The sequence below is a fragment of the Rhipicephalus microplus genome, chromosome 2 (genome assembly GCF_043290135.1).
Source record: "Rhipicephalus microplus isolate Deutch F79 chromosome 2, USDA_Rmic, whole genome shotgun sequence".
Lineage (NCBI taxonomy): Eukaryota > Metazoa > Arthropoda > Arachnida > Ixodida > Ixodidae > Rhipicephalus > Rhipicephalus microplus.
Window position 1 is genome coordinate 253,220,009 of NC_134701.1, and position 22,951 is coordinate 253,242,959.

General features: G+C 43.4%; 1 protein-coding gene across 1 annotated transcript in view; it reads right to left on the reverse strand.

Annotated features, from left to right (window-relative positions):
- Positions 1–1,650: 1,650 nt before the first annotated feature.
- LOC119170120 (uncharacterized) overlaps positions 1,651–22,951 on the reverse strand; it is a 57,342-nt gene continuing 36,041 nt past the window's right edge. Inside the window, exons 15-21 of the mRNA XM_037421173.2 lie at positions 19,472–19,662; positions 15,599–15,621; positions 13,113–13,373; positions 8,720–8,894; positions 6,740–6,933; positions 6,168–6,445; positions 1,651–2,144 (exon numbers count right to left, since the gene is read on the reverse strand). Of these exons, the coding sequence (XP_037277070.2) occupies positions 1,811–2,144; positions 6,168–6,445; positions 6,740–6,933; positions 8,720–8,894; positions 13,113–13,373; positions 15,599–15,621; positions 19,472–19,662 (1,456 nt within the window). The 3' untranslated portion in view covers positions 1,651–1,810. The remainder of the gene's footprint in view (positions 2,145–6,167; positions 6,446–6,739; positions 6,934–8,719; positions 8,895–13,112; positions 13,374–15,598; positions 15,622–19,471; positions 19,663–22,951) is intronic.

Genomic DNA, 22,951 nt, shown 5'->3' on the forward strand with positions numbered 1-22,951 from the left:
TACTACGCTCATAGCACGCTCGCGGCCGTTTCGCTAGCTCCACATATACCAAATTTGGTATCAGGTGACGTGAATAGATTACGAAGGTAAATGACACGTCCAAATGTGATAGTCATCACATGGAAGTCATTTACGGCTTAATTTACCTTCGCCTTATAACACTGTGCTGATTTTAAAGTGACATATTAACGTTCTTCATTCATGCTTTGCATATCATCTATTGTCACTGTTTGTGGGATCTGCCAATTTTCTGAGCTTGTTCCATCATTTGTTGAGAGAAGGGAATTTTTAGCTGACTATGAGAATGTATTATGAATTCCTGGCCACGTGGTGTACTACAATATTTGGCTCGCCTGTTCTCGGGAGACTCTACTACCGATTAGCAGCATTTTCTGACCATGCTCAAAAAGCGTTGCAGGGCCCCTTTAGGAGCTTGAGCAAAACGGGGCTGGAAAGAAGGTTGAAGAGCTGTGTTGAAGCTGCCTAAACGTTCCTTTTTTCCCGCCGCTCTACAGAGCAAAGAGGAAGGCAAAGCATTCAGGCACACCAGATTCACTGAACTCCCATGCCACAACTGTTAGAGAACCTTCTGCATGCTTTACGATGGTGGTGATTAAACCTTGCAAGTTGGTGGTCCCAAGGTGTTCATCCCATTACCACAACACTATGCGGCCGGGGGATGGGGGGAGGGGTGGTAATTTTTCTTTTGTACAAGTTCGTGGTTAGGAATGTTTCGAAAGGAATGCAGTAAAAAATGTCCCAATTTCCAAAGCAACGGTCTACTAGTTTCCATTCAGTCACCAACCAATGCAAACACAAAGATTATTAGTATGGGCAAGGCTACCACTAACGAAACACTGGTAGTTGCAGTTTAATAATCCATTGCACTTCATTATAATTAGCTTAAATAACCCAAACAAGAACGCGTAAGACTATCTCATTAAATAGTATGTCAGCCAGTGGAAAGTGCCCAACAGAACTTTATGTTGCACAGGGCCCCTTTCAGCTTCGGACATGGCAAAAGGAAAAGCACAGTGTGTAGATCATCTGATTATCATTGTGCCTGCAATGCATTTGAGACTAATATATGCCATTTGAACAGCAAGAGAAAATATCATCACTCTTCTGAACAGAACATGTCAGTCCTCAAAACAACATCAGACATTTGGCACTTCCATTTCACATGCACAAGATGACCCTTGGAAGTGCACCAAGACAAGCATAATGGCGTACTCCCCAGATCTCCCACCATTTATGCTCCTGAAATGCAACATTAATACAACTGTCCATGCAGTCAGTACTTTCCCAGCCACTGTTTCGAATTTCCTTGCAATCTCATGCAAGGAGCAGATAAAGAGAACTTTTATAGCAAAGCCGTCTCAGTCTACCCTGTGCTGCTGTCTTCATTTAGGTAGTAGCAACAGTGGCAAAGGCATCACACAGGTCGCATGACGAGAGAGGAGTGAATAAATAAATAATTAAAACAAAGTGACAATGATGTCCCAAAATGAGAATACGCATCTTATTCTACCCCCCACACACTCGCACGTTTGCAGCTTTGCAGTGCAACAGCGAATCCAGCCGGTGCGGAACTAGCTGAATATTTTTATTTATAGTCTATGCAAGGATGTTGAAAAAGAACACAGGATATCCAAACTATATTTTATTGTACGCTTCAAATTGCTTAAACCTCTTAAGCACATGTGATAAGGTACTGAAGAGTCAAAAAGGCCTGAAAGAAATTAATAATAAACTCAGCAAGTCGTTGCACCGCTATGATCACTGCAGCAGCTTTTACCAATGGCCACCATCAACGATCTTCAACGTATTGTTCTTCGCTTGCCAGCTCAATGCAGTTAGTCTCTACTAGGGTGTCGCACACCATCAGGTTGATGATGTTGTCTACTGCCACTCCTAGGTTGGCCCCATCAGGTCGTGTGGTCACTGCCACTACTTGTGGAATCATGCCCTGTACTTGTGTAATCATGCCCTGTTGCAGTTGACCTTCCTGCAGCACCACATCCTCTTCCTCTGTTGCCAGGTATGTTTCCTCAGTGTTCACTAGGTTTGGTAACAGGTAGGTGACCATGTCACCGGAAGTGGCAGATTGCGCTGCTCTAGCTGGAGTTGATGCAGCACTGGACCTGATTCAGGAAAATTCAGAAAAAAAAAAACTTTCATTTATGTCTGTTATTAGTACACACATGTGGAAGAAAGTAAAGCAAAAGCTCGCCATTTCAGATTTCATGGGACCCCAAAAAAATGTCAGAATTGCCGAATAATCAGAAGTATCACCAATACAAAGTGTCTACAGTTGAGCTACTTCACAAGAGACATGCACTGAGGAGAAATTCTTGTCTTTTGTATGGAGCGTCTCTTATAAACAGGTTACTGAGTATGCATTTTCATATGAAACACTATTTAAATGTAGGCACACTGGTGTCACTTATACCCATTTGTCTCTCTCACCAGTGTTTCTTACATAGGGTTTTGAATGTATTACATCAATGCATTTTCATTTACTTGATGAATACATAAGTCCAACACTTATTTTGCACAAGAGCAGTGTAAAAGCTGCAATTTTTTCTCGCTCGGGGTTTATTCCCAATGTGATCACGGCTCAAGACCCCCACGTCATAAGCCAAAACACACTCTGAATTCATCTCTACATACCACCCACACGAACACCACCAAACACACGTGAGTATTATTTTTCCAGCAGAAAAAAGGCAGGCAACTGATCGTTCGTCCATCACAATGTAGCAAGCAAACAGCAAGGACGCTACCATAGCGTCCACACAGTTCTGAAGTCACGCATGCAGCCTACACCCAGAGTTGAAACAAAACTGCTCAACACCACATCTGTTGCTGAATAAACCTGACTAGCAAATGCACAATCATGAATGGCGAATACCCAGTTCTGAAGACATGTGGCAAAAACGATACTGCTTGTCACCTTGACACCAGTCGTTACTGATACGACCACAGGTTGGCCATGGAGTATGAAAAACTATGGATAGCACCTATGAAGCTTGCTTGTGCAGAGTAAAAATGGAAACAAAAGAAGTTTGTAGCCCCTGAAGCCTTGTCACCACTGAAGCCTTGGTCGCCCACAATACGACCGTGGCAAGACTTTGGATCGTGACTCCACCTTTCTGAAGCCCCACAACTGTTTCGGTTGTTCGCGAACGCCGTCTTTGCTCCTTGACGTCCCACATTTTCTGTGCTTTGTGCGCTGTGAGGATCATCCGATTAACCAGGTTGTGGCCAAATATGACTGAATTAACGAGGCTTTCATGCTAATAAGCAACACATGTTTACCAAGAAACTCATAACATGTCTGCATTATCCAATTTTGTAAGTTAACAGGGATAGAATTAATGAGCTTTTGTCGTAGCAAAATTTCTTACTATATCTCTTCATTTCTACACGTTTACAAATTCGTTAAAGGTCTATGGAAAGGGCGTATGCGTTACTCATTTCTTCTAAATGAAAGAGTAAGAAATATAAGCACTACGGCTCAAATTCTAGGCTGCATCAGTGCATCTGCGTACGTACATGCAAAGGTTGTGCATATCCACACCAACAATAAACATGATCAACCAACTAGCCTATTTCAAGATTCCTCTACCTGTGTCTATCTGTCCCATGTTTATAAAAGTGGCGTGCGTGTGTCCCACACACCATCCTGAGAAATTACAATCTGATTGACTGATCGAATTGAACATGTCATAGCGATACTTGGGCTATGAAATATGCCATGTTAGAAGCCTTTGGAATAATCTTGGCTCATTATTATTAAATGTGCAGCTACTCGGTGCAACGCTATTCGCCGAATCAATCCAGAAGTTGCGTGCAAGGTCGCTACCCGTGACAGCGAAGTGCATCCATGTGAAAGCTGTCGAGATATTGTGTGACTGTGGGCTCACAATGGCACAATTTAAGGGCTCGCCCTCGTGGGTGCACCGATTTGTAAAGTGGAAGGGCTTTATGCTGAGGCGGCGCACTGCTGTGTGCCAAAAGCTGCTGGAAGATTTCAATAACAAGCTGGTCGAGTGTCAGCGCTTCATGATCGGGCTTCGTCGACAGAATTCCTACATGATGGGACACATGCGCAACGCTGACGAAACTTCGATCTGGTTCGATATGCCTTCAAAGCGGACTGTGACTGCTAAAGGATCCAAGCAAGTGAAGCTCTTGACGACGGGCAACGAGCATTCACGATTCACAGTGATAGTCGTGTGCACAATCGATGAAAAGAAGCTGCCCCCTTCGAACATTTTCAAAAGGAAAGGGCTACCAAAAGAAGAAGACTTTCCCTGGGATGTTATCGTGAGAGCCAACGAAAAAGGGTTCATGAATGAGTACCTCATGCTTGAGTGGATCCGGCTCGTGAGGAATCGGCAACCCGGTGCGCATTTTCAGTGACCGGGCATGTTGGTGTTCCGACTCATTTCGTGGCCACCTCACGGCCGATATAAAGGGAGCTCTGTTCAATGGCAAGACGGACCTTGTTGTGATCCCTGGGGGACTAACATCAATGCTCTAGCCACTGAACGTAGTGCTCAATAAAGCCTTCAAAGATCGCACAAACAAGCTCTACAATGAGTGGATACAGGGCGACAATCCGAAGACCCTCGCTGGTCGCCTACAATGTCTGCCGCTTTCGACCGTTTGTGGCTGGGTGTCGTCAGCTTGGAAATCTCTCCTGGAAAAAGTAGTGCGTATGTTTTTCTGCAAATGCTACATCAGTAACGCATTAGATGGAACGGAGAACAATGCACTCTGACACGTAACTATGTAGTGAGAAACAGACGTCATCGGACTCAAGTTCGAACGAGTCTGAGTGACAGCACTTTGTGGCCTTCTGGCGTTCAACTACTTAAGATTAGTACCTAAAAACCACAATGTAGCTGAAATTAAGGGCTGCAGCGCGAGCACGAATGTGCTAGAAGAAACAGACGAAAGTCGAGGCACGGAAGGCAAAGAGAACAACACGAGCGCTGACTACCAACTGAATTTTATTATTCGCAGCACACATGATAATATATACAACAGGAAACCTTTGAACAGCACACGTGAGCAATGTGACATATTCTGGGGGAATGTTCTGATAAAAAGAAGGTACAAAAATGGCTAACCTTTATCTAAAAGCGCGAACTCTTTTTCATGCAAGGCCAAGAGTTCGCGCATCACCAGAAACCGCCGCTGTTCAACAAGCATGGGCGCCGCCATTGCTCAATAGCGATGGCAATGAGACCGCCCTGCTTTTGCCACTGGCTTGCTTTGAGTCACAGACGATCCGAAGCTGAAGCTCAGTCGCTCAGTTCATGGTTTCCGTCATGCAGCTGCTGGGTGCAACTGCGGAACGATGCATTTTCCCGATTCTGATGCTTATCATTATGTTCGCGCTTATCATTATGTTCGGCCAGTGCGACGACTAATCAGAGTGGCTGTTCGTCCACATTATCAACAGCATCAGCTAACCGCGAGTGATGGATGATAAGGATGGCATAGAATAATTCAAAAATCGCCGCTGCACGATACCCTGTCTCTATCTCGGCGTGGTTGGATACTTTTGACGGCCGACAGCTGCTGGTGTTAACGTGTTAATGCAACTGCTTGGTTCGTTCACAAAGGCGGTTTTAGGCGTTGTTTCAGCGTGCTTTTGACCATGGCGTCGCTATGCATGGGCGACAATGGTGTCGCGATGTTGCTGGGAAAGAAGAGGAAGCAGCGGACATTTTTTGAATTTAAACGTTGCGTTGTTTTGCTTGCTCATATAAGCTATCTTCTTTTTCGATTTCACTGCAACGAAATTTTCGCTTCAGCGAAATTTTTTTCGCGCCCCGTCGGTTTCGTTGTAGCGGGGTTCGACTGTATTCCGGTCCGGCCTATATTCTGTTTTTTTTTTATGGTACCTTTATAACGAATTTCAGCTTATAACAATTTTATTTTGGTGTGAGATGCAACTTTGCTATAAGTTTTGAGTGTAGTTATGAGTTTGACTGAGGACTGAATCACTGACATCTAGTCCGTCACCCCAACTATACAGCTACGGAAACGAGCAAAAGTGAGGTGCACGTACAAATAATAATCTTTACTATAAATCCAAATGCAAATGAATGAACACATCCCTAAAACAAAGAGGGACTCCCACAACTCACGTTGAGCGCCTGGGTGCTGCAGGCTGTGCACAGGTGCGAAGTGCCTTGTGGGCTGCCTGCAGATGTTTTCGCAGCTTTGTTTTGGACACGCAGCCCTTGGAACAAAGGGGGCATGTTTCCCGGAAGGCACGGCTATGCTTAAGGACCGTGTGCTCTCGCAGTATGCTCGCTTGGCCAAAGCTGGCGCCGCACTCTTTGCAGGAGAATGGGCGCTCACCCGTGTGCGTGCGAATGTGCGACGACAGGCCCATCATGGACACGAAGCTTTCCTGGCATATCTGTGCGTCACACATAAAGAATCTATGATCACTTCATATAGAGTAAGCCATCCCATTGCCAATTTTGGCAATAGGTTACATAAAAAGAAACACAAATTGAGTTTTAAAAGACAATGTGGCAAGTTTGTTGCAAAGTCATGTTACTCTTTCAGATTTCTTCTAACAGAATTAAATAGCCATCATTAAGATTAACAACCCTAATCAAACCTGAAGTTGCATAGCTGCAGTATAGTATAAAATTCTCAGCAAAGCCACAGCAAAACTCCTTGTCATGCTTCCACCAATCCCTCTTACCTCACAGGTGTATGACTTCTTGTCTTTCGGGCCCTTTCCATGCAATGCCATCTTATGGGCAGACAGGCTGCTCTCGTACTTGAAACGATAACGGCACTGGTCACACGTGAGTGTGAAATTTCGAAGGTCATTCCTCTCTTTAATGACTTTTGGAGGTATGCTTGGGCAAGTCATCACCGTTGTGCCATCAGGAGCTGCAAAAATGTGACGTCTGTTTGCTCTTTGCACCAATGATGAAGAACAGATAAAACAAACCCGCCTGAACAGTAGCCCCTTAGAAGTTGTAATTTCTAAAATACTCATGAAAGTCTAAAAGCTGCCAGAAAAATGCCTTTGCCCACACTGTTTAATGTCAGCAGCCATAAGGGGTCAGGTGAAAACCATTATGATGGAGAATCGCAACTATTGTTTATTATGAGGCACAATTACAACTGCTTTTCTTAATATTTAGACACAGCAAGAGCAAGTGAACATACAAAGTGCTTAGCTCACCAAGTTCACACGTGTCCTTGAATGTTACATTTTTCATTAGTCACTCACATGCTCTTTCCTGGCTCTATCACCAAAAACACAACCTTGTGATGCTTTTCCATTTTGCAATTCAGAAGCATGCATCAGAACCAATCAGACTGAATCTCTGATTACACGAATTTGTTTCCCTTAAAATTAGTATGCTTCAAAACTAACCCCAAACAAACTGTTAACACTCAAAAGCTTAATTACCACATATTATTGTCAATATACTATAACTATTTTGTTGAATTTCTGCTGTATGTACTGCGAATCAAATCAAGTTGGAAGGTTCATCTGTAAACTGAGGTGCACCCCAACAGACAAATTGTTGGCTGAAGTTGCAGTCTTTAAAGGGGCCCTGCGACAGTTTATCAGCACGGTCAGAAAACGCTGCCAAACGGTAGTTGAGGCTCCTGAGAACAAGTGAGCCAAACAATACTGCGCAGTACGCGGGCTGGAATTTACGATTAATTTTGAAAGTCTGCTAGGAATCGCTCGCTCTTCTTTTTACAAGTGATGTTATCAACCTAAGTGACCCGGCCATAAGCACAAGTCCACAGCCATTGGTTGATTTGAGCATCACGAGTTGCACAGTTACCACGGCCCGCTGCAACATGCCCGCATGCTAGCTTGCAATCACAGTGTAAGTGAGCCCCATGTTCAAAAAAAAAAAAGTGCTTAAGATCACGAGGCACGTTAACAAATGAGCACAGCTTGCTGCCCCCCTTTCCTACCCTCGCCCGCGCTTTCAGCACGCTCACTGATATGAAAAGAGAGAGACAGCGCTTGTTACAACGTGTGACACATCCCTGTAACTCCACTCGTACTCGACAGATTCTATAAATGTTTGCGGCAGCCAATTCTTGAGGCAATAAACTTCTTTAATCAAACCATTCAATGACTATTTGGAAAAGTGTTGCAGGGGTCACTTATGCAAAACTGAGTGACCCCTTTGGAATATCTGACAAATTTTATTGCAGTGTCATGCTGAAAATGCAATGCAAGGTGAGGCTGCTTGTAATACAGTCCAACTGAGGGCAATTCTGAAGCATGGCACATGGTCGCAGCCAAATATGTCGGTTGCCACCAAGTACACAGCCAACTAGTACTAATTTAGCAAATACAGTTGGTTCAGTTGAATGTACAGCCCAACTTGAAATCCAAGTTTCCATGTTTTAGAAACAGTCTTTGAATAAAAAAAAAGTGTTGCAAGCCAAAAACTTTCAATTCAGGATTCTTATGAGACAATGCAAGATTTTTAATAATAAAACCTTCAGATACAACTACATTATTCTACATGGAGAACACTGCCCTGTGGTATATTCGAAATGTTCATCTTTTTTTATGAAGTTAGTGCAGCAGCAAGACCCGCATTTCAACACTGGACTGCTCAAAACAATTACTTCAAGAAAGTAAAGGCTTGAAAACAAAATAAAGGGAGATGGCACAAAGTGAGCGAATACACACATTGCGCGGTGTACATCTCTTCGTGCTTCGCCAAGTGGTACGTAGTGGCAAACAAACGAAGGCAGGTTTTGCAACGCCGATTGCTGGCACTTGCGTGCGCCTCACTGTGGTTCTTGAGCATGGCCTCACTCTCAAACAGGCGCTTGCATGTGGTGCACTCGTGGCCTCGACCTTCCTGCAAACGAAACGTCGCAATGTGAACACTCACAACTCAGCTACGGGTCAAATTAAGCCAAGAAAAATTCAACAGGGCCAGCCCTGACAGCCAATTGTGAAGTTTCCACCATTTTACACAGCCCATGTCAGCAAAGCGCAATGCATTGTGTACTTCAGCGTGCCGGTCTAAAACGCACCACACCTGGCGAGCCTTGGTCAGGCAATCTTAGTCTCCCACAAGGGCCAGGACAGTACAAGCTTGAAGCAGACGGTGAAGGGGACTTTGAACATAGTATAAGCTAACATTGTTTTTTGAGAGAGGCCTTTCTCATATCTCATATATGGGTCACTTCTCATGGGAATTTGGTGTTGGCATTCGAGAAACATAATAATTATCTGCAGAATTACTGAAATCTGGACCACAATTATGTGTGACGTGCCATATTCACTCGTATATTTATCACACCCCTACAGTGCCCAATAAAAATATGATTTTTTTTCCCGTGAGTAATTATTGCACTCCCGAAAATTGCAGCCGTAACGTCGCCTGCTCCTTCCAAATACTGATGATGATAGTGCACGACAGCCTGGTGCCATCTCTTATGCATTATATTAATGCACAAACCCTCAATCCAATCCATGCCAAGCCAAAGTGGCAAGTGCATGTTGCGTCGTATTAGTGCACGTTGTGTTCGTTCTGTGGTAATGCATTGGGTGATACGGAACATACACGGCTGCTTTCAAGTTGAAAGTGATTGGTCAAGCACTAAACAATAGCATTAAGACCCCTGTAGGCACTTTGGAGTCGACGAGTTTTGTGTTGGCTACCGGCGACGGCGGCACGGGCAGCTGAAAGCCACCAAGACGTGCTGGGCCTTCCATGTGCCTAAGACAGGGATGGATTGTAAAACAATTTTGTCGGAACTTAACTGCGGACAATTCCGTGCTATATGGCCAACATCCCAACTAACGTCATACGCTATACTTTTGCGGGCTTACAAACAGTTTGTTAACATTTGTAACCGTTTAATTACGAACGTTAAAGTTACCCCTGCAACACCCGCAAGCTTTCCATTCGGTATTCAAGAACTCGGTACTAGTACTTAGGTACTTGCAGCTTTCGTGCCACAAATTAATCTTGCATTGTGTTGAACATGTGGTTTTATTGTTAAGATAAGTCTTTATTAGTACTTCTCAAAGCTTGTACAGTAAAACCTCGTTAATTCGAACTCGGTTATTTAAAAATTCTGCTTAATTCAAAAAATTTCTTCCGCGGTGCCGTATTTTGCAATGTAAGTTTGTGTGGATAATTTGAAGCAGCGGCCGGCACCAGTCTGGTTAGTTCGAAAATTTTGGGTGCAATGTGCCAGTTTCGGATCCCAGTTTCACCGCAAATCTGCCGAAACGACAGCCCTTAATAGACACAAGGCAATGAACATAGCGACACTAATGAGTGTTAGCTGGAGCACCCCAGCCTCGCTATTCCAGCGCAAAAAACAAGAAGAAGAAAAAAAACGGGTTTGTGGTCAACCAAACATGTGCCTGCGGAAAACTGGACATGCTTCACTGCAAGACAGCACTGACGCGCGAGCAGCATATCTCGTGTTTCTAGCAATGTCAGCTAGTCATGGTTAACTAGTTCTTTCTGGGATCGTAAGAAAATTAATAAAGGACAGTATGGCGGAATTCGCGATGTATGCGAACCTCCAATTGCCGGCTTCTCCAGCAATTCACACCTTTGCACTGCTGGCGGAGTTCGTGCCAGCAACACCAACTTCGCAAACTAAGTTCGAATGTTTCAAAAATAATTTTTCTTAGCCAGAACACATCACGAGTTTCGTCACACTGGCCATCATTAAATTCCTAATTATACCAGAAATAATGTGCGAATGGTCGCATCATGACGTGCTGACGCAGCGAGGTGCAGGCGACACGCTGCCCGCGTGTCACTACTGTATTGCAGCGAGGATGTCTTGTTTTGCGCAGGCACGCATTTTAGTTGACCACCGAGTTTTTTTTTCTCCTTTTTTTTTTTTTTTGAGTTGTAGCAGCGAGGTCCACCATTCCCCCATGTTTGCGGTAAAATTAAGACCAGGTATTGCTGGAAAACATAACCCTTGGAGCAGCTAGCTATCAAGCACAGCAAATGACGAGCACTGATTACTTTGAACAGTTCTAAACTCCTTGCCTCCCACTTTTTGAATGTTCTGTTAATTCGAAAACCCGCTTGATTCGAAGATTTCTCGCGGCCCTAGTGACTTTGAATTAACGAGGTTTTACTGTAGTTAGTTGCTCGTGTAAGAATCCCAATTTGCGGCCCCTTCATTTTTTTCTTTATGCTCTGTATGTTTTCATTGAAAAATTTTCGCATGTATTCCTCGCACCCCGAACTTTTCATCGGTTTTCTGCGAAGAGAAGAGGCAGGATTACATGAGTAAATATAGTTGCTTTTGTGCCATGGTTATGGTCAAGTTTTAACATATGGTCACCACATAGGCTGCCTCATGAAAGAAATACTTGAGACCAGGCACGTCCGTGCAGCTTATGAACATGTTGTATTTACTCGATTGTATTGCGAGGGACCACTTTTCGTGTCCAGGAAGGAAAAGTAATTATTTTGGTCTTTGATTTTGATGCAAGTGTCGACTTTAGGTTGCCGAAATCAACAAAAAGAACTTTTATTACATTGACGTATATACAGTACTCTTGAATAAAATGAAATAAACATATGAGATAAAGTCACTTGTGGATCAAGCTGTTAGCGAGATAATTGCAGGATGTATGCTGCCCACAGGCAGTGTTGTAGCCAAAAGTAGCGCACCGAGCTCGTGCCCCCCTTCCCCAGTGAAATTTTTTTTTCCACGACATACAGCGTGAAAAATCACAATTTCAAATAGGTGTTCCCCCCACCCACCCCCAACGTGAAAAAAAATTTCTGCCTATGCCCTGCCCACAAGCCACATGTTTAAGTTGAAAATAATGACAAATTACAAATCCCATTTTGTAAAATATGGCACTTCTTATAGGAAGCAACCTAATGGCACTTCTCATCAGCCCAGTGGCCCCAGCGACATTACATCGTACGCAAGTTCCCCATTGCTTCAGTCTCTGCCTTCCTTCAAATTTCTAAATCGTCAAGATTCGTAGACCTGTTGTGGTTTTGCACCAGCCGACATGGCAGCAACCTTATTCATAGCTTATATCAGCACTATCACTTGCAGGGTTTGCGCAGGAAACTATCAGACATAATTGCCACTTAAGAGATACCAAATCAGGAAGGGAAGAAATATGAACATGATGACACTGGCACCCCTGGTGTGTTACAGCAAACAACATTAGGCCACAAGCAAGCTCACTTGATTAGTGAAACAATACACAGCATCCGGAATTTGGGTTAGCAGCATTGTGCGGCGACACGAAGCATAGGTGGCAAGCTGCAATAAGTTTCAATGGTGCCACAGCTACAAAAAAACCAGCCATTTGAAATGTTTGCCATTAAATGCATTAGGTATTTTTTTATTATAACTTACAAACCTCTAGACTCCATAAACAAGTTTCCTTTGCTATAACCCATCCCTTCCCACATATTACATGCTCCACTTTGTTGAAGTAAATGACAATTTTACCACATATTAAACATGGCCCCCTAAATGTTATATTGCCTTGTTTTCTGCAATGCAAATTGTTATAACTTCTAAGCTGGATGTCTGAGCATCAACAGAGAAAAGCAAGGTAAAAGAGTACGTGCAAACTCTCAGGATGGTTCTAAAAATTAAACACAGCATGTGACATAATGAAGCATGCTATGCAGCTGCCTGGGATTTCAGAGATGAGTAAAAGTGTCACGCCTTGGCAATGCATAATAACCAACGGTAGAATGTCAGTGTTAGTCAGCACCCGGTGAACTATTTGATGACGTTAGCTCCATGTTTACGCATTGCACTCAGGCTAGTGCATATACATGGCAGCTGAGCCAGAACGCTGGTGCAATTATGCTCACAATGCCCAGGCCAGTATCAGAAGGTATAATGTTGTCCAAGTGTCACCCCAGTGCTAATGAACTTTGCCCATAGTGTTAATCTAGCCTAACCTAACCCGAAATAACATATGTAACCTAATACTCTGCACAAAAATGCTCTAATAGAGGGAAGTCATAGCAATGAAAAAAGTAGAGGCCCCATTAGCGCCATCTTTGAGCATCCGCACAGTTGGTAACGTGATAAAATAAAAACAATACCTGATGCATGCTGAGGTGCACCCCATAGAGTTTTGGGCAAACAAAGCTACGAGGACAGTGGGGACACTGCTGGCGGCCAACAGAGCCATGCTTCAATCTCTGGTGTCGTGTGAGTTCGGCTATTTGGGCAAACTGGCTCGGGCACTGCTGACACTGGAGCATCTCTCCGTGCTTGCGACGCATGTGTGCCACCATGCTGCGTCGGTTGAAGGTCACGTAGTCACACTGAGCGCAGTGTTTCTTCAAGGGCTCCAGTGATGCCTGATGGCGATGAGAAAAAAAAAAAAGCTTAAAGACAAGCATTACTTCTTGAAAGCAACCTTTCAAGCCTGATGCTTCAGGCAGTAGGCGTGTTTTATACGACTACACCAATTCAACGCAGCTAGAAAATACAAACCTGTAGTACATGGAAAGAGTGGTGAACTCTATCTTATTAAGAGCTCTTTTACTGAACCCTTATCGATGGTAACACATCACTTAGTAAGAAAATTGTGTAAATTTGTCAGCCGTCCACCCATGTTTAGTATGCCAAAGCAGAGACAATGTTCCTTAACTGTTAATTTTTTTAAAAAATACACCTTTGCAAAATCGCAGAGGGTAGGTGTGGTATACGCAGGTCAGTACAGCTAGTTTTGTTTCTACATTGTTACTGAGTGTATATTGTGTAAGGTTAAAGCTAAGTGAAAAAAAACTAAGTCCTTGTTCATGAGCAAACTAGCCCACGAGAAGGTACCTCTAAATGTAGATGCTAATTTGACTACTGATTTCAAGCACAGTTAATTTGACCTCCACTCGTCAAAAATGGCATAAAAGATATTTTTGTGGCTCTTAAATGCACGAAGTTGGGAAGTGCATTTTAAAGGCTTACTTTATCAGAAACTCTACTTTACAAACTGCACTACAAGATGAAAAGAAACGAGCAGCATCAAGATAATCCAAGCATGCGAAGTTCATCACCATAGTTATCGCAACATATTTATCGCAATATATAATGACGGTACTAGTTTACATGTACGAGCTTACTTTACTCTGGTATAGGACTAACATACAGCAGGACTGGCAGTTGGCTAAATAGTATTAGCATTTATTCGAGAACATGTACTGTAGTCTAAAAACCAGGCTGGAGCATTAAAAAATGGAGCAAGTGCACAGAAGTGTAAAAGTTATACAACCGAAGAAAGCAAACCTAGTGTAAACAGATGATAAAGATCACAGAAAGAAGTTGGAAATAATAAGTCTGTAAAAATCAACTCCTCACAAACATAAAAAACACAAGTGCATCACATATGTTTAAAAGCTTCAATTGAACAGACAACGTTATGCCATTATTGACCATGAACTTTACGCTAAGTGCGTTTTTCAGTACTACTATAAGGAGTTTCATGCTGTGAGAGACCATCCCCTGTCTCTAATAAGAAACTTGGAAAATGCTCCTATAGACACAAGCAACAACTATATATCATGTCAAAAAACAGCAATTAAACAGTTACATCATGGTTTAGTTAATATCAATGTAAATGAATGTTTGCAGGAGATAGCATCGAACAAACTGCATGAACTTCAATGTAGTCAGTGAATAAAGAAGACTGAGATCTATCATACCCTAGATCAAGCATATTTGCCATTTCTTTTTTCTTTTTTTTTTTTCATTTAACTTAGTTTTATTGGAGCACTTGATCATTCCTACATTCCATGCATTCTTTCAAAAAACCATTTTGTTGCAAAAAAAAAAGACAAGGCAAGAAAGGGAGCAATAAAGCCAGTATCAAAACCTGGTATATCCCCCCCTACTTGGATTTGAGCACCTCCCAAACAAGCGCCCCCTATTTCCAAAATTTATTTTTTAAATCTGGATTCCACAAAATAAAGACAAACCTACTGTATACCGTTGACCAAGATAAGCAAAATATCCAAGTGGAGATCAACCTATAGTTATTTATCATGGTTCGTTTCTGGCACTCTGTTGTCATCGGAACAATATAATGTTAGTGACAATCACAGGCTTAAGAGCTCCACGAGTTGCAGCAGCAAAAAAAAGGGTATACTGCACTAGTCTAGTTCATATTATATTTGCTTTAATCTGTGGTATACTATACTAGTTGAGTTCAAAATATATCTGCTTTAACATGAACCGAAAAGTTACTGTAGGGTCACCTTGGTTTCACGGTGTCATGCTACAGAAACACACTGTTCTAAATACTGCTGTAGCTGTGTTGCCACTACACAAACAGTCTCTAGAACAGTACGAACTGCCAAACTTAAACCCGAGACTATGGAACAAAACCATAAGTTCAGAGACTTGGTGTGGATCCATCATAACCACAAAAGCAGCGCGGCAAAAAAGAAAGAGAGTGAGGACAAGTACAGAACGATTCAGAGCTTGTGTTCGTCATTTTTTAATTGTCTTCCTCTTCCTTTTTATTTTGCTGTTTTTAGGTTGAAGACAAACTATGGGTCTACCAAAAGATGTAGATAGAATCTCTTACCTTCTCTTCTTCAGATAGCTCATCTAGAAAATAAAAATAACATATTGTCAATTCAATTTGTTTGGCCCAGATCCACTGATCTCTTGATACTACATAAACACATAACAGAATATTTGCAAAAAAAAAATATCATGTGGCAGTGGAGTGAGTTTCTACTTGAAGACAACTCATTCAAATCATAAGAAAATTTTTCGCTGGGCAAGTTGGTTCATAATGCTAGACTGCACAGCACAAATTCATTACTAGACTTTCCTACATATGTACGCTGTACAGCCAGCATGTGCAAGCACACTGGACATTATAACCACAAAAGGGAATATGGCCAGAACGCAGCTCAGAACATGAAATCTAAATATTTCTTTTTTGCTTGTGCAGCACCAGGTAAATGTCACTGATACAATCATTTCCTTTCTTTTTGCTATGATGCGCTTCCAGAGGCTCCCTGGCCACCAAATTCCTTGTTTATCCCAAAATTTGAAAACTGGTAAGCTTTGGATCACACAGGATCTACAAGACATAAGTGAATGAAGCGATGCATCATTCAAAACAGAGGGCTCGAGTTCCCATGCTCAATAATTGATGCATCGACCGGTTTGTTTTACACAAACTTTTCCGAAAATCACCAGAATCTCAAACACAACGGCTACAGCACATGCAATGTAAGGCCTTGCATGCTTCTTTCCACATTTCAATTTCCTCGCGGATCCAGGGGTGCATGGGCACAGCCTATCTAGTTTCATTGTCCCATACTAAATTTGCACTCTGCAGTTTGGCTTTCAAATCACATGATACATTTTAGCCACTTTTTCCAGAAGCAGGCTTTTCAAAAGCAAGCAAAACTGTGATGTTCCAAAAACCGGGAACTTTGTTACAGCTGAGCCCCTTTATAAGAGGCACTGACATAATGCACAAAAGGGTATAAGAGAAACTAGTGTGCATAGATCTATATAGCATTTGACCACAAAATGAGAATGTGGTAGCCTGCTGATAAGAGACTCTTCACAAAGGGACAAGAACTGCTTTTTGATGCATGCCTCTTATAAAAGAGCTCAACAGTATCATTCCGAATCCAACAACCTTCCAATGGTTAACAGCCTTTGATGATTGAAATCTCACACACGCAAAAAGGGTTAGAACTCGGGCCATTAAGAACCACAACACACATGCATTTTTACGGGTGAAAGAATATCAAAAATATTGAAAATTTCGAATATTTTTCTAATAGTGTTTCTTATTCAATTCCATTCACACCAAAATTTTACTATTCGAACTTTGTGAAGACAAATACACTTGACATTCGTGCGACAGTGGCCCCTTCATATTTTCAAGATGCTTCACCCCATCACACACTCATATTGCTGCAAAGCTGCGTTCCAGGCTCTGCTACGATCGCAAATGTCTTGACTCGAGGAAACGCCGGTTCCAACATGGAGATGACTGAGGTGACAGAGATAGGTGGCTCAATTGATACTGTTTTGAACCTGACAATCGGACAGAAAGTCCGAAAAAAAATCGACGCCAAAGATTTTTAGCATCTGATATTTCAGGTATTTTCCGTATATATTGTTGTCTACCAGGCAGACTTGGAGCTCTGGACTCATAGGGAGCACACTTTTGTCCACCATATCAGCTAGGCTTCCACAAAAGTTGAAAGAGAAGGAGAAGCTGAGGAAATAGCAACACTGCATTTCAAAAATGAAGTGTTGTCAGCGACACATTGGTTGCACCAAATCATGTAAATAAATACAATTCGAGTCCTGCATTGCCTCATTTCAGATAAGACAACTGTGAAACACCACCCTGCCAGTGCTTCATCAACCTAGCCAAAAGAAACCCTTTCACATTGCTATCTCATAAGGCACGGAAGAAGGTATAACATGGAGAGAATTAAACACGCTCTGAAAAACGGAGGAAGCGTCAAAGCAGTGAAGAGGAAACTTGGAATAGGCAAAAATCGGATGTATGCACTAAGGGACAAAGGAGGCAAAATAACTACCAACTTGGATAGGATAGTTAAATTAGCGGAGAAGTTTTACAGAGATCTGTACAGTAGCCGGTACAACCACGACCGTAATACTATAAGAACTAGCAGTAACCCAGATGACACCCCACCAGTAATGATAGAAAAAGTTAGAAAAGCTTTGGAGAGCATGCAAAGAGGCAAAGCTGCTGGTGAGGATCAGGTAACATCGGATCTGCTGAAAGATGGAGGACAGATTGTGTTAGAAAAACTAGCCACTCTGTTTACGAGGTGTCTTCTGACGGGAAGCGTACCAGAGTCTAGGAAGAACGCTAACATCATCTTAATACATAAGAAATGAGATGACAAGGACTTGAAGAATTACAGGCCGATTAGTTTGCTCTCTGTCGTATACAAGCTATTTACAAAGGTAATTGCTAACAGAGTAAAGAAAACATTACAATTCAATCAACCAAAGGAACAAGCAGGATTTCGAACAGGCTACTCAACAATTGACCACATTCATACTATCAATCAGGTAATAGAGAAATGCTCAGAATATAACCAACCACTACACATAGCCTTCATAGATTACGAGAAGGCGTTTGATTCAGTTGAAATATCAGCCGTCATGCAGACACTGCGGAATCAGGGCGTCGATGAAGTATACATAAACATCCTGGAAGAAATCTACAGCGGATCAACTGCTACCATAGTGCTTCATAAAGAAAGCAACAGAATACCAATCAAGAAGAGTGTAAGACAGGGGGACACAATCTCCCCAATGCTATTTACCGCGTGCTTAGAGGAGGCTTTCAGAAGCCTAGAATGGGAACAGTTAGGGATAAGAGTTAATGAAGAGTACTTTAGTAACCTGCACTTCGCCGATGACATTGCATTGCTGAGTAGCTCAGGGGACGAATTACAACTTATGATTACGGAGTTAGACAAGGAGAGCAGAAAGGTGTGTCTTAAAATTAACCTGCAGAAAACGAAAGTAATGTACAACAACCTCAGAAAAGAGCAGCGCTTCGAGATAGGTAATAGTGCACTTCAAATTGTAAAAGACTATGTCTACTTAGGGCAGGTAATAACCGGGGAGTCGAACCAAGAGATGGAAGTAACTAGAAGAATAAGAATGGGGTAAAGCACATTTGGCAAGCACTCTCAAATTATGACAGGTAGATTGCTACTATCCTTCAAGAGGAAGGTATATAACAGCTGTATCTTGCCGGTACTTAGCTACGGAGCAGAAACCTGGAGACTTACAAAGAGGGTTCAGCTTAAATTGAGGACGATGCAGTGAGCAATGGATAGAAAAATGGTAGGTGTAACCTTAAGAGACAAGAAGAGAGCAGAGTAGATTAGGGAACAAACGGGGGTTAAGGATATAATAGTTGAAATCAAGAAGAGGAAATGGACATGGGCCGGGCATGTAGCGCGTAGACAGGATAACCGCTGGTCATTAAGGGTAACTAACTGGATTCCCAGAGAAGGCAAGCGGGTAAGGGGGAGACAGAAGGTTAGGTGGGCAGATGAGATTAAGAAGTTTGCGGGTATAAATTGGCAGCAGCAAGCACAGGACTGGGTTAAGTGGCGGAACATGGGAGAGGCCTTTGTCCTGCGGTGGCCTAAGTCAGCCTGACGATGATGATGATCTCATAAGAATATGCTCAGGAATCCTCTGCGACTTTTTTTCCTGCAATTTCGCTTCAAAATATTAGAAAAATATTTGCTTCAATTCACGCTCACATTTCAACATTCCAATTCACTTTGCACCCTAAATTTTACAATTCGCAAAGACCTAACTTTAATACATGACATACACTTATGGTTTACTATTCAAGCACCTTGTGCTATAGCATTGTGATGAGGGCCTGAAGCAGCTGCTGTAGGAGCAAGATGCTACTCACTTATGTGCGACAACGCCATGTGATAACGAAGCTCGAGGAGGTTCTTGTAGCGCCTGAAGCAGAGCTTGCAGGCATTCACCAGACGTGAACTGTAGTGGGTGTAAAGCACGTGTCGACGGCAAGCAAGGGCATTCTTGAACGTCTTTGGGCAGTCCGGGCACTTGGACGACTTTGGATTGTGCTTTTCGTTTCTGTAAAGGAGCGAGACCGATCAAGCTCTAAGGGCAAGCATAGTTGTGTACCTGTGAATTATTGTAACTGTACTAATATTTCCCATGCAACAACATAAGTTTGATCCATAATGTACTCCACAAAAAATGAACGGAAACATGAAAGGAGAAAAAAGGACAGATATCTACGAGAAATCTGAGTCTCACTTTGCCGTCTTACATAAAAAGTCAAATTATCTTGGTCCTGTATGACAGGCGTGCTATGCTTGATGTGGCCTAGATTCTTGTTGGTTTGGTTCCTCATGCTCTTTTTTTCTCCTCCCCCTTTGTCCTCTCTTGCTTTTTATCCTGTCCTTTATATTGCTACGCACAAAGAGGTCCAGGGCGTACACGGCTGAAAGGGCCATTTATTTTGGTCGCGAAGAGAAGTGCCGGAGCAGCCAACAGGTTGATGATCGCAGCGTCATCATCTTCCCTCTTGCTCCAGCTTGGGGCGGCCAGCACGTTCAGCCACCTTCGTTTTCTTTCCAGGCATGCGCAACATTCTTCCCCTCGCAGACAAAGCCCGCTGGATGAAGTAATTGATTCACCTTGGTGTGTACAACTTCAGTCGAGCGACATGGACTGCTTGTGTTTTAGCGGATCCTCTACCACTTCTCGTGAGGGGAGCTATAATGTACGTGACTTTAGTGGTTTTGTTGAGAACAACAAACGGTCAGTCATATGTGGCCGAGAATTTTTGGCATAACCCGCATCTTCGTACCGGAGTCCAGAGCCACACTAAGCCACCTGGATGGTAAGTTACAGGCCGGTGGCCGACGTCGTAGCGTGCTTTCGATTTTTCCTGTGTTGTCAAAGTGCAAAGACGAGCAATACGACGAGCCTCGTCTGCAAGGCAGAGGATTTTGGCCACAGAGAGGTTCTCATGCGTCGAGAATGGAAAAGTGTGTCAAGTGTGTGCCGCGGCGGTCGTGCATACATCAAGAAAAGGGGGCTATAGCCTGTTGTCGAGTGCTTATCGATGTTGAACACGTATGTTATAAATGATAGCACGTCATCCCAGTTCTTGTGGTCGGATGCCACATACATAGAGAGCATGTTTACAATTGTTCAGTTGGTGCGCTCCGCGAGCCCATTTGTTTGCGGATGGTATGGCGACGAGTGACGAAGGTGGGACTCGCTTAATCGAAGCAGCTCTTCTACTATATCTGCCGTGAATTGTCGCCCACGATCACTGATGATCACGTGAGGTGGGCCATGTCGGAGGATGACGTGCTGCAGCAGAAACACAGAGACGTCACTCGCAGTTGCGGTTGGTATGGGCATCGTCTCGCAGTAGCGCGTGAGGTAATCGACGCATACAATTATCCAGCGATTGTCCTTAGCCGACTTTGGAAAAGGGCCCACGAGGTCAATGCCCACTTGTTAGAAAGGTGTGTCTGGAGGTGGCAAGGACTGTAGAAGACCAGCCGGAGCAGTAGATGGGCGTTTGTGGTGTAGACACTGCGTGCAGGTGGCCACATACACCTCGACGGACTGTCACATTCCCGGCCAATAAAAGCATTCCTTAACACGGTAGAGCTTCCGCGCAGAACTTAAATGTCCGAACGTAGAATCCTCGTGCATAGCACTTAAAATCGCTGTCCAAAGGCTTTCTGGCACCACCAGGAGGAAACGAGCGCCAGTGCTGGAAAAGTTCTTATGCAGGAGTCTGTTGCGTACACAGAAATGGCATGCCGTAGGAGCTGTGCAGAGCGATGATAGCCTGGTGTCTTTTCGCTGTTCGTCTATGAAAGTACTGAGGTCGGGAAACTTTGGTGACACAGAAGCTACGAGGTGGTCGAGGTCATCAGCGTCACACTCTGTAGTGCTCAGTGGCATGCGCAAAAGGCAATCTGCATCGGCATGTCGTCGACCGCTTTTATACGAGACTATGAACCTATACTCTTGGAGCCCAAGTGCCCAGCGCGCTAGACAGCCGCAAGGGTCCAGAAGGTTGACGAGCCAACCCAATGAGTGGTGGTCGGTGACAACTGTAAAAGGGCGTCCATAAAGATAAGACCGAAACTGCCCAATCGCAAATACTACCGCGAAGCATTCTGGTTCTTCGACAGTATAATTCTGCTCGGGCCTACTCAAGGAGCGCCTTGCGTATGCAATCACGTGCTCACGATTACCGTAGCGTTGAACTAGGATTGCACCAATTCTTATGCCACTGGCATCCGTGTGCAGTTTTCTTGGAGCTGATGGGTTGAAGTGTTGAAGAACAGGCCGCGACGTCAGGAGGAACTTCAGTTGACAAAAATAGGAGTCGCACTCCAGAGTCCACTCAAAGGGAATATTCTTATGTAGAAAATATGTCAGCGGATACGCGACATTGGCAAATTTAGGTATAAAGCGGCAAAAATATGAGCAAAGCCCAAGAAAACTACAGAGTTCCTTAACAGAGCGCGGCTCATTGAATGGTTCAAGGGCTGCTGCCTTTTGGGGATATGGACGAATGCCATCCTGATCTACTAGGTGTCTGAAAACAAGGATTTGTCGGTCTTCGAAGTGGCATTTATTTGAGTTAAGAACAAGGCCAGCGTTTCTTATGCAAGTCAGTACAGTATCCAGACATGAATTGTGTTTGCTGAAGGTGCGGCCAAAGATGACGACGTCGCCGAAATAGCACATGCAAATCCATGTGCTATCTATGCTATCAAGCCACAAAGAACAGTGTCCATAAATCGCTCGAACGTCGCCGGTGCGTGGCACTCCAAATGGCATCGCGTTGAATTCGAAAAGGTCGTCAGGGGTTACAAAGGCTGTCTTTCCTTCATCTGTGATAGCACAGATAGTACATGCAAATGCATGTGCTATCTGTGCTATCAAGCCACAAAGAACAGTGTCCATAAATCGCTCGAACATCGCCGGTGCGTTGCACAGTCCAAATGGCATCACGTTGAATTCAAAAAGGCCGTCAGGGGTTACAAAGGCTGTCTTTCCTTTATCTTCAGGATGCATGGGAATTTGCCAGTAGCCCGATCTTAAGTCTACAAAGGAAAAGTGAGAGGCCGAATGTAGACAGTCGATAGCCTCATCAATACGTGGAAGTGGGTACACGTCTTTTTTCGTTACAGCATTCAATCGGCAATAATGAACGCAAAATCTCCAGGATCCGTCTTTATTTTTAACGAGAATGACTGGAGCTGCCCATGGACTCCCCGACTCTTGAATGACTCCGTTTTGAATCGTTTCGTTCACCTGCTCATTAATAATCCACCGCTCGAATGGCAAAACACGGAATGGCTTTTGTCTAATCGGATTG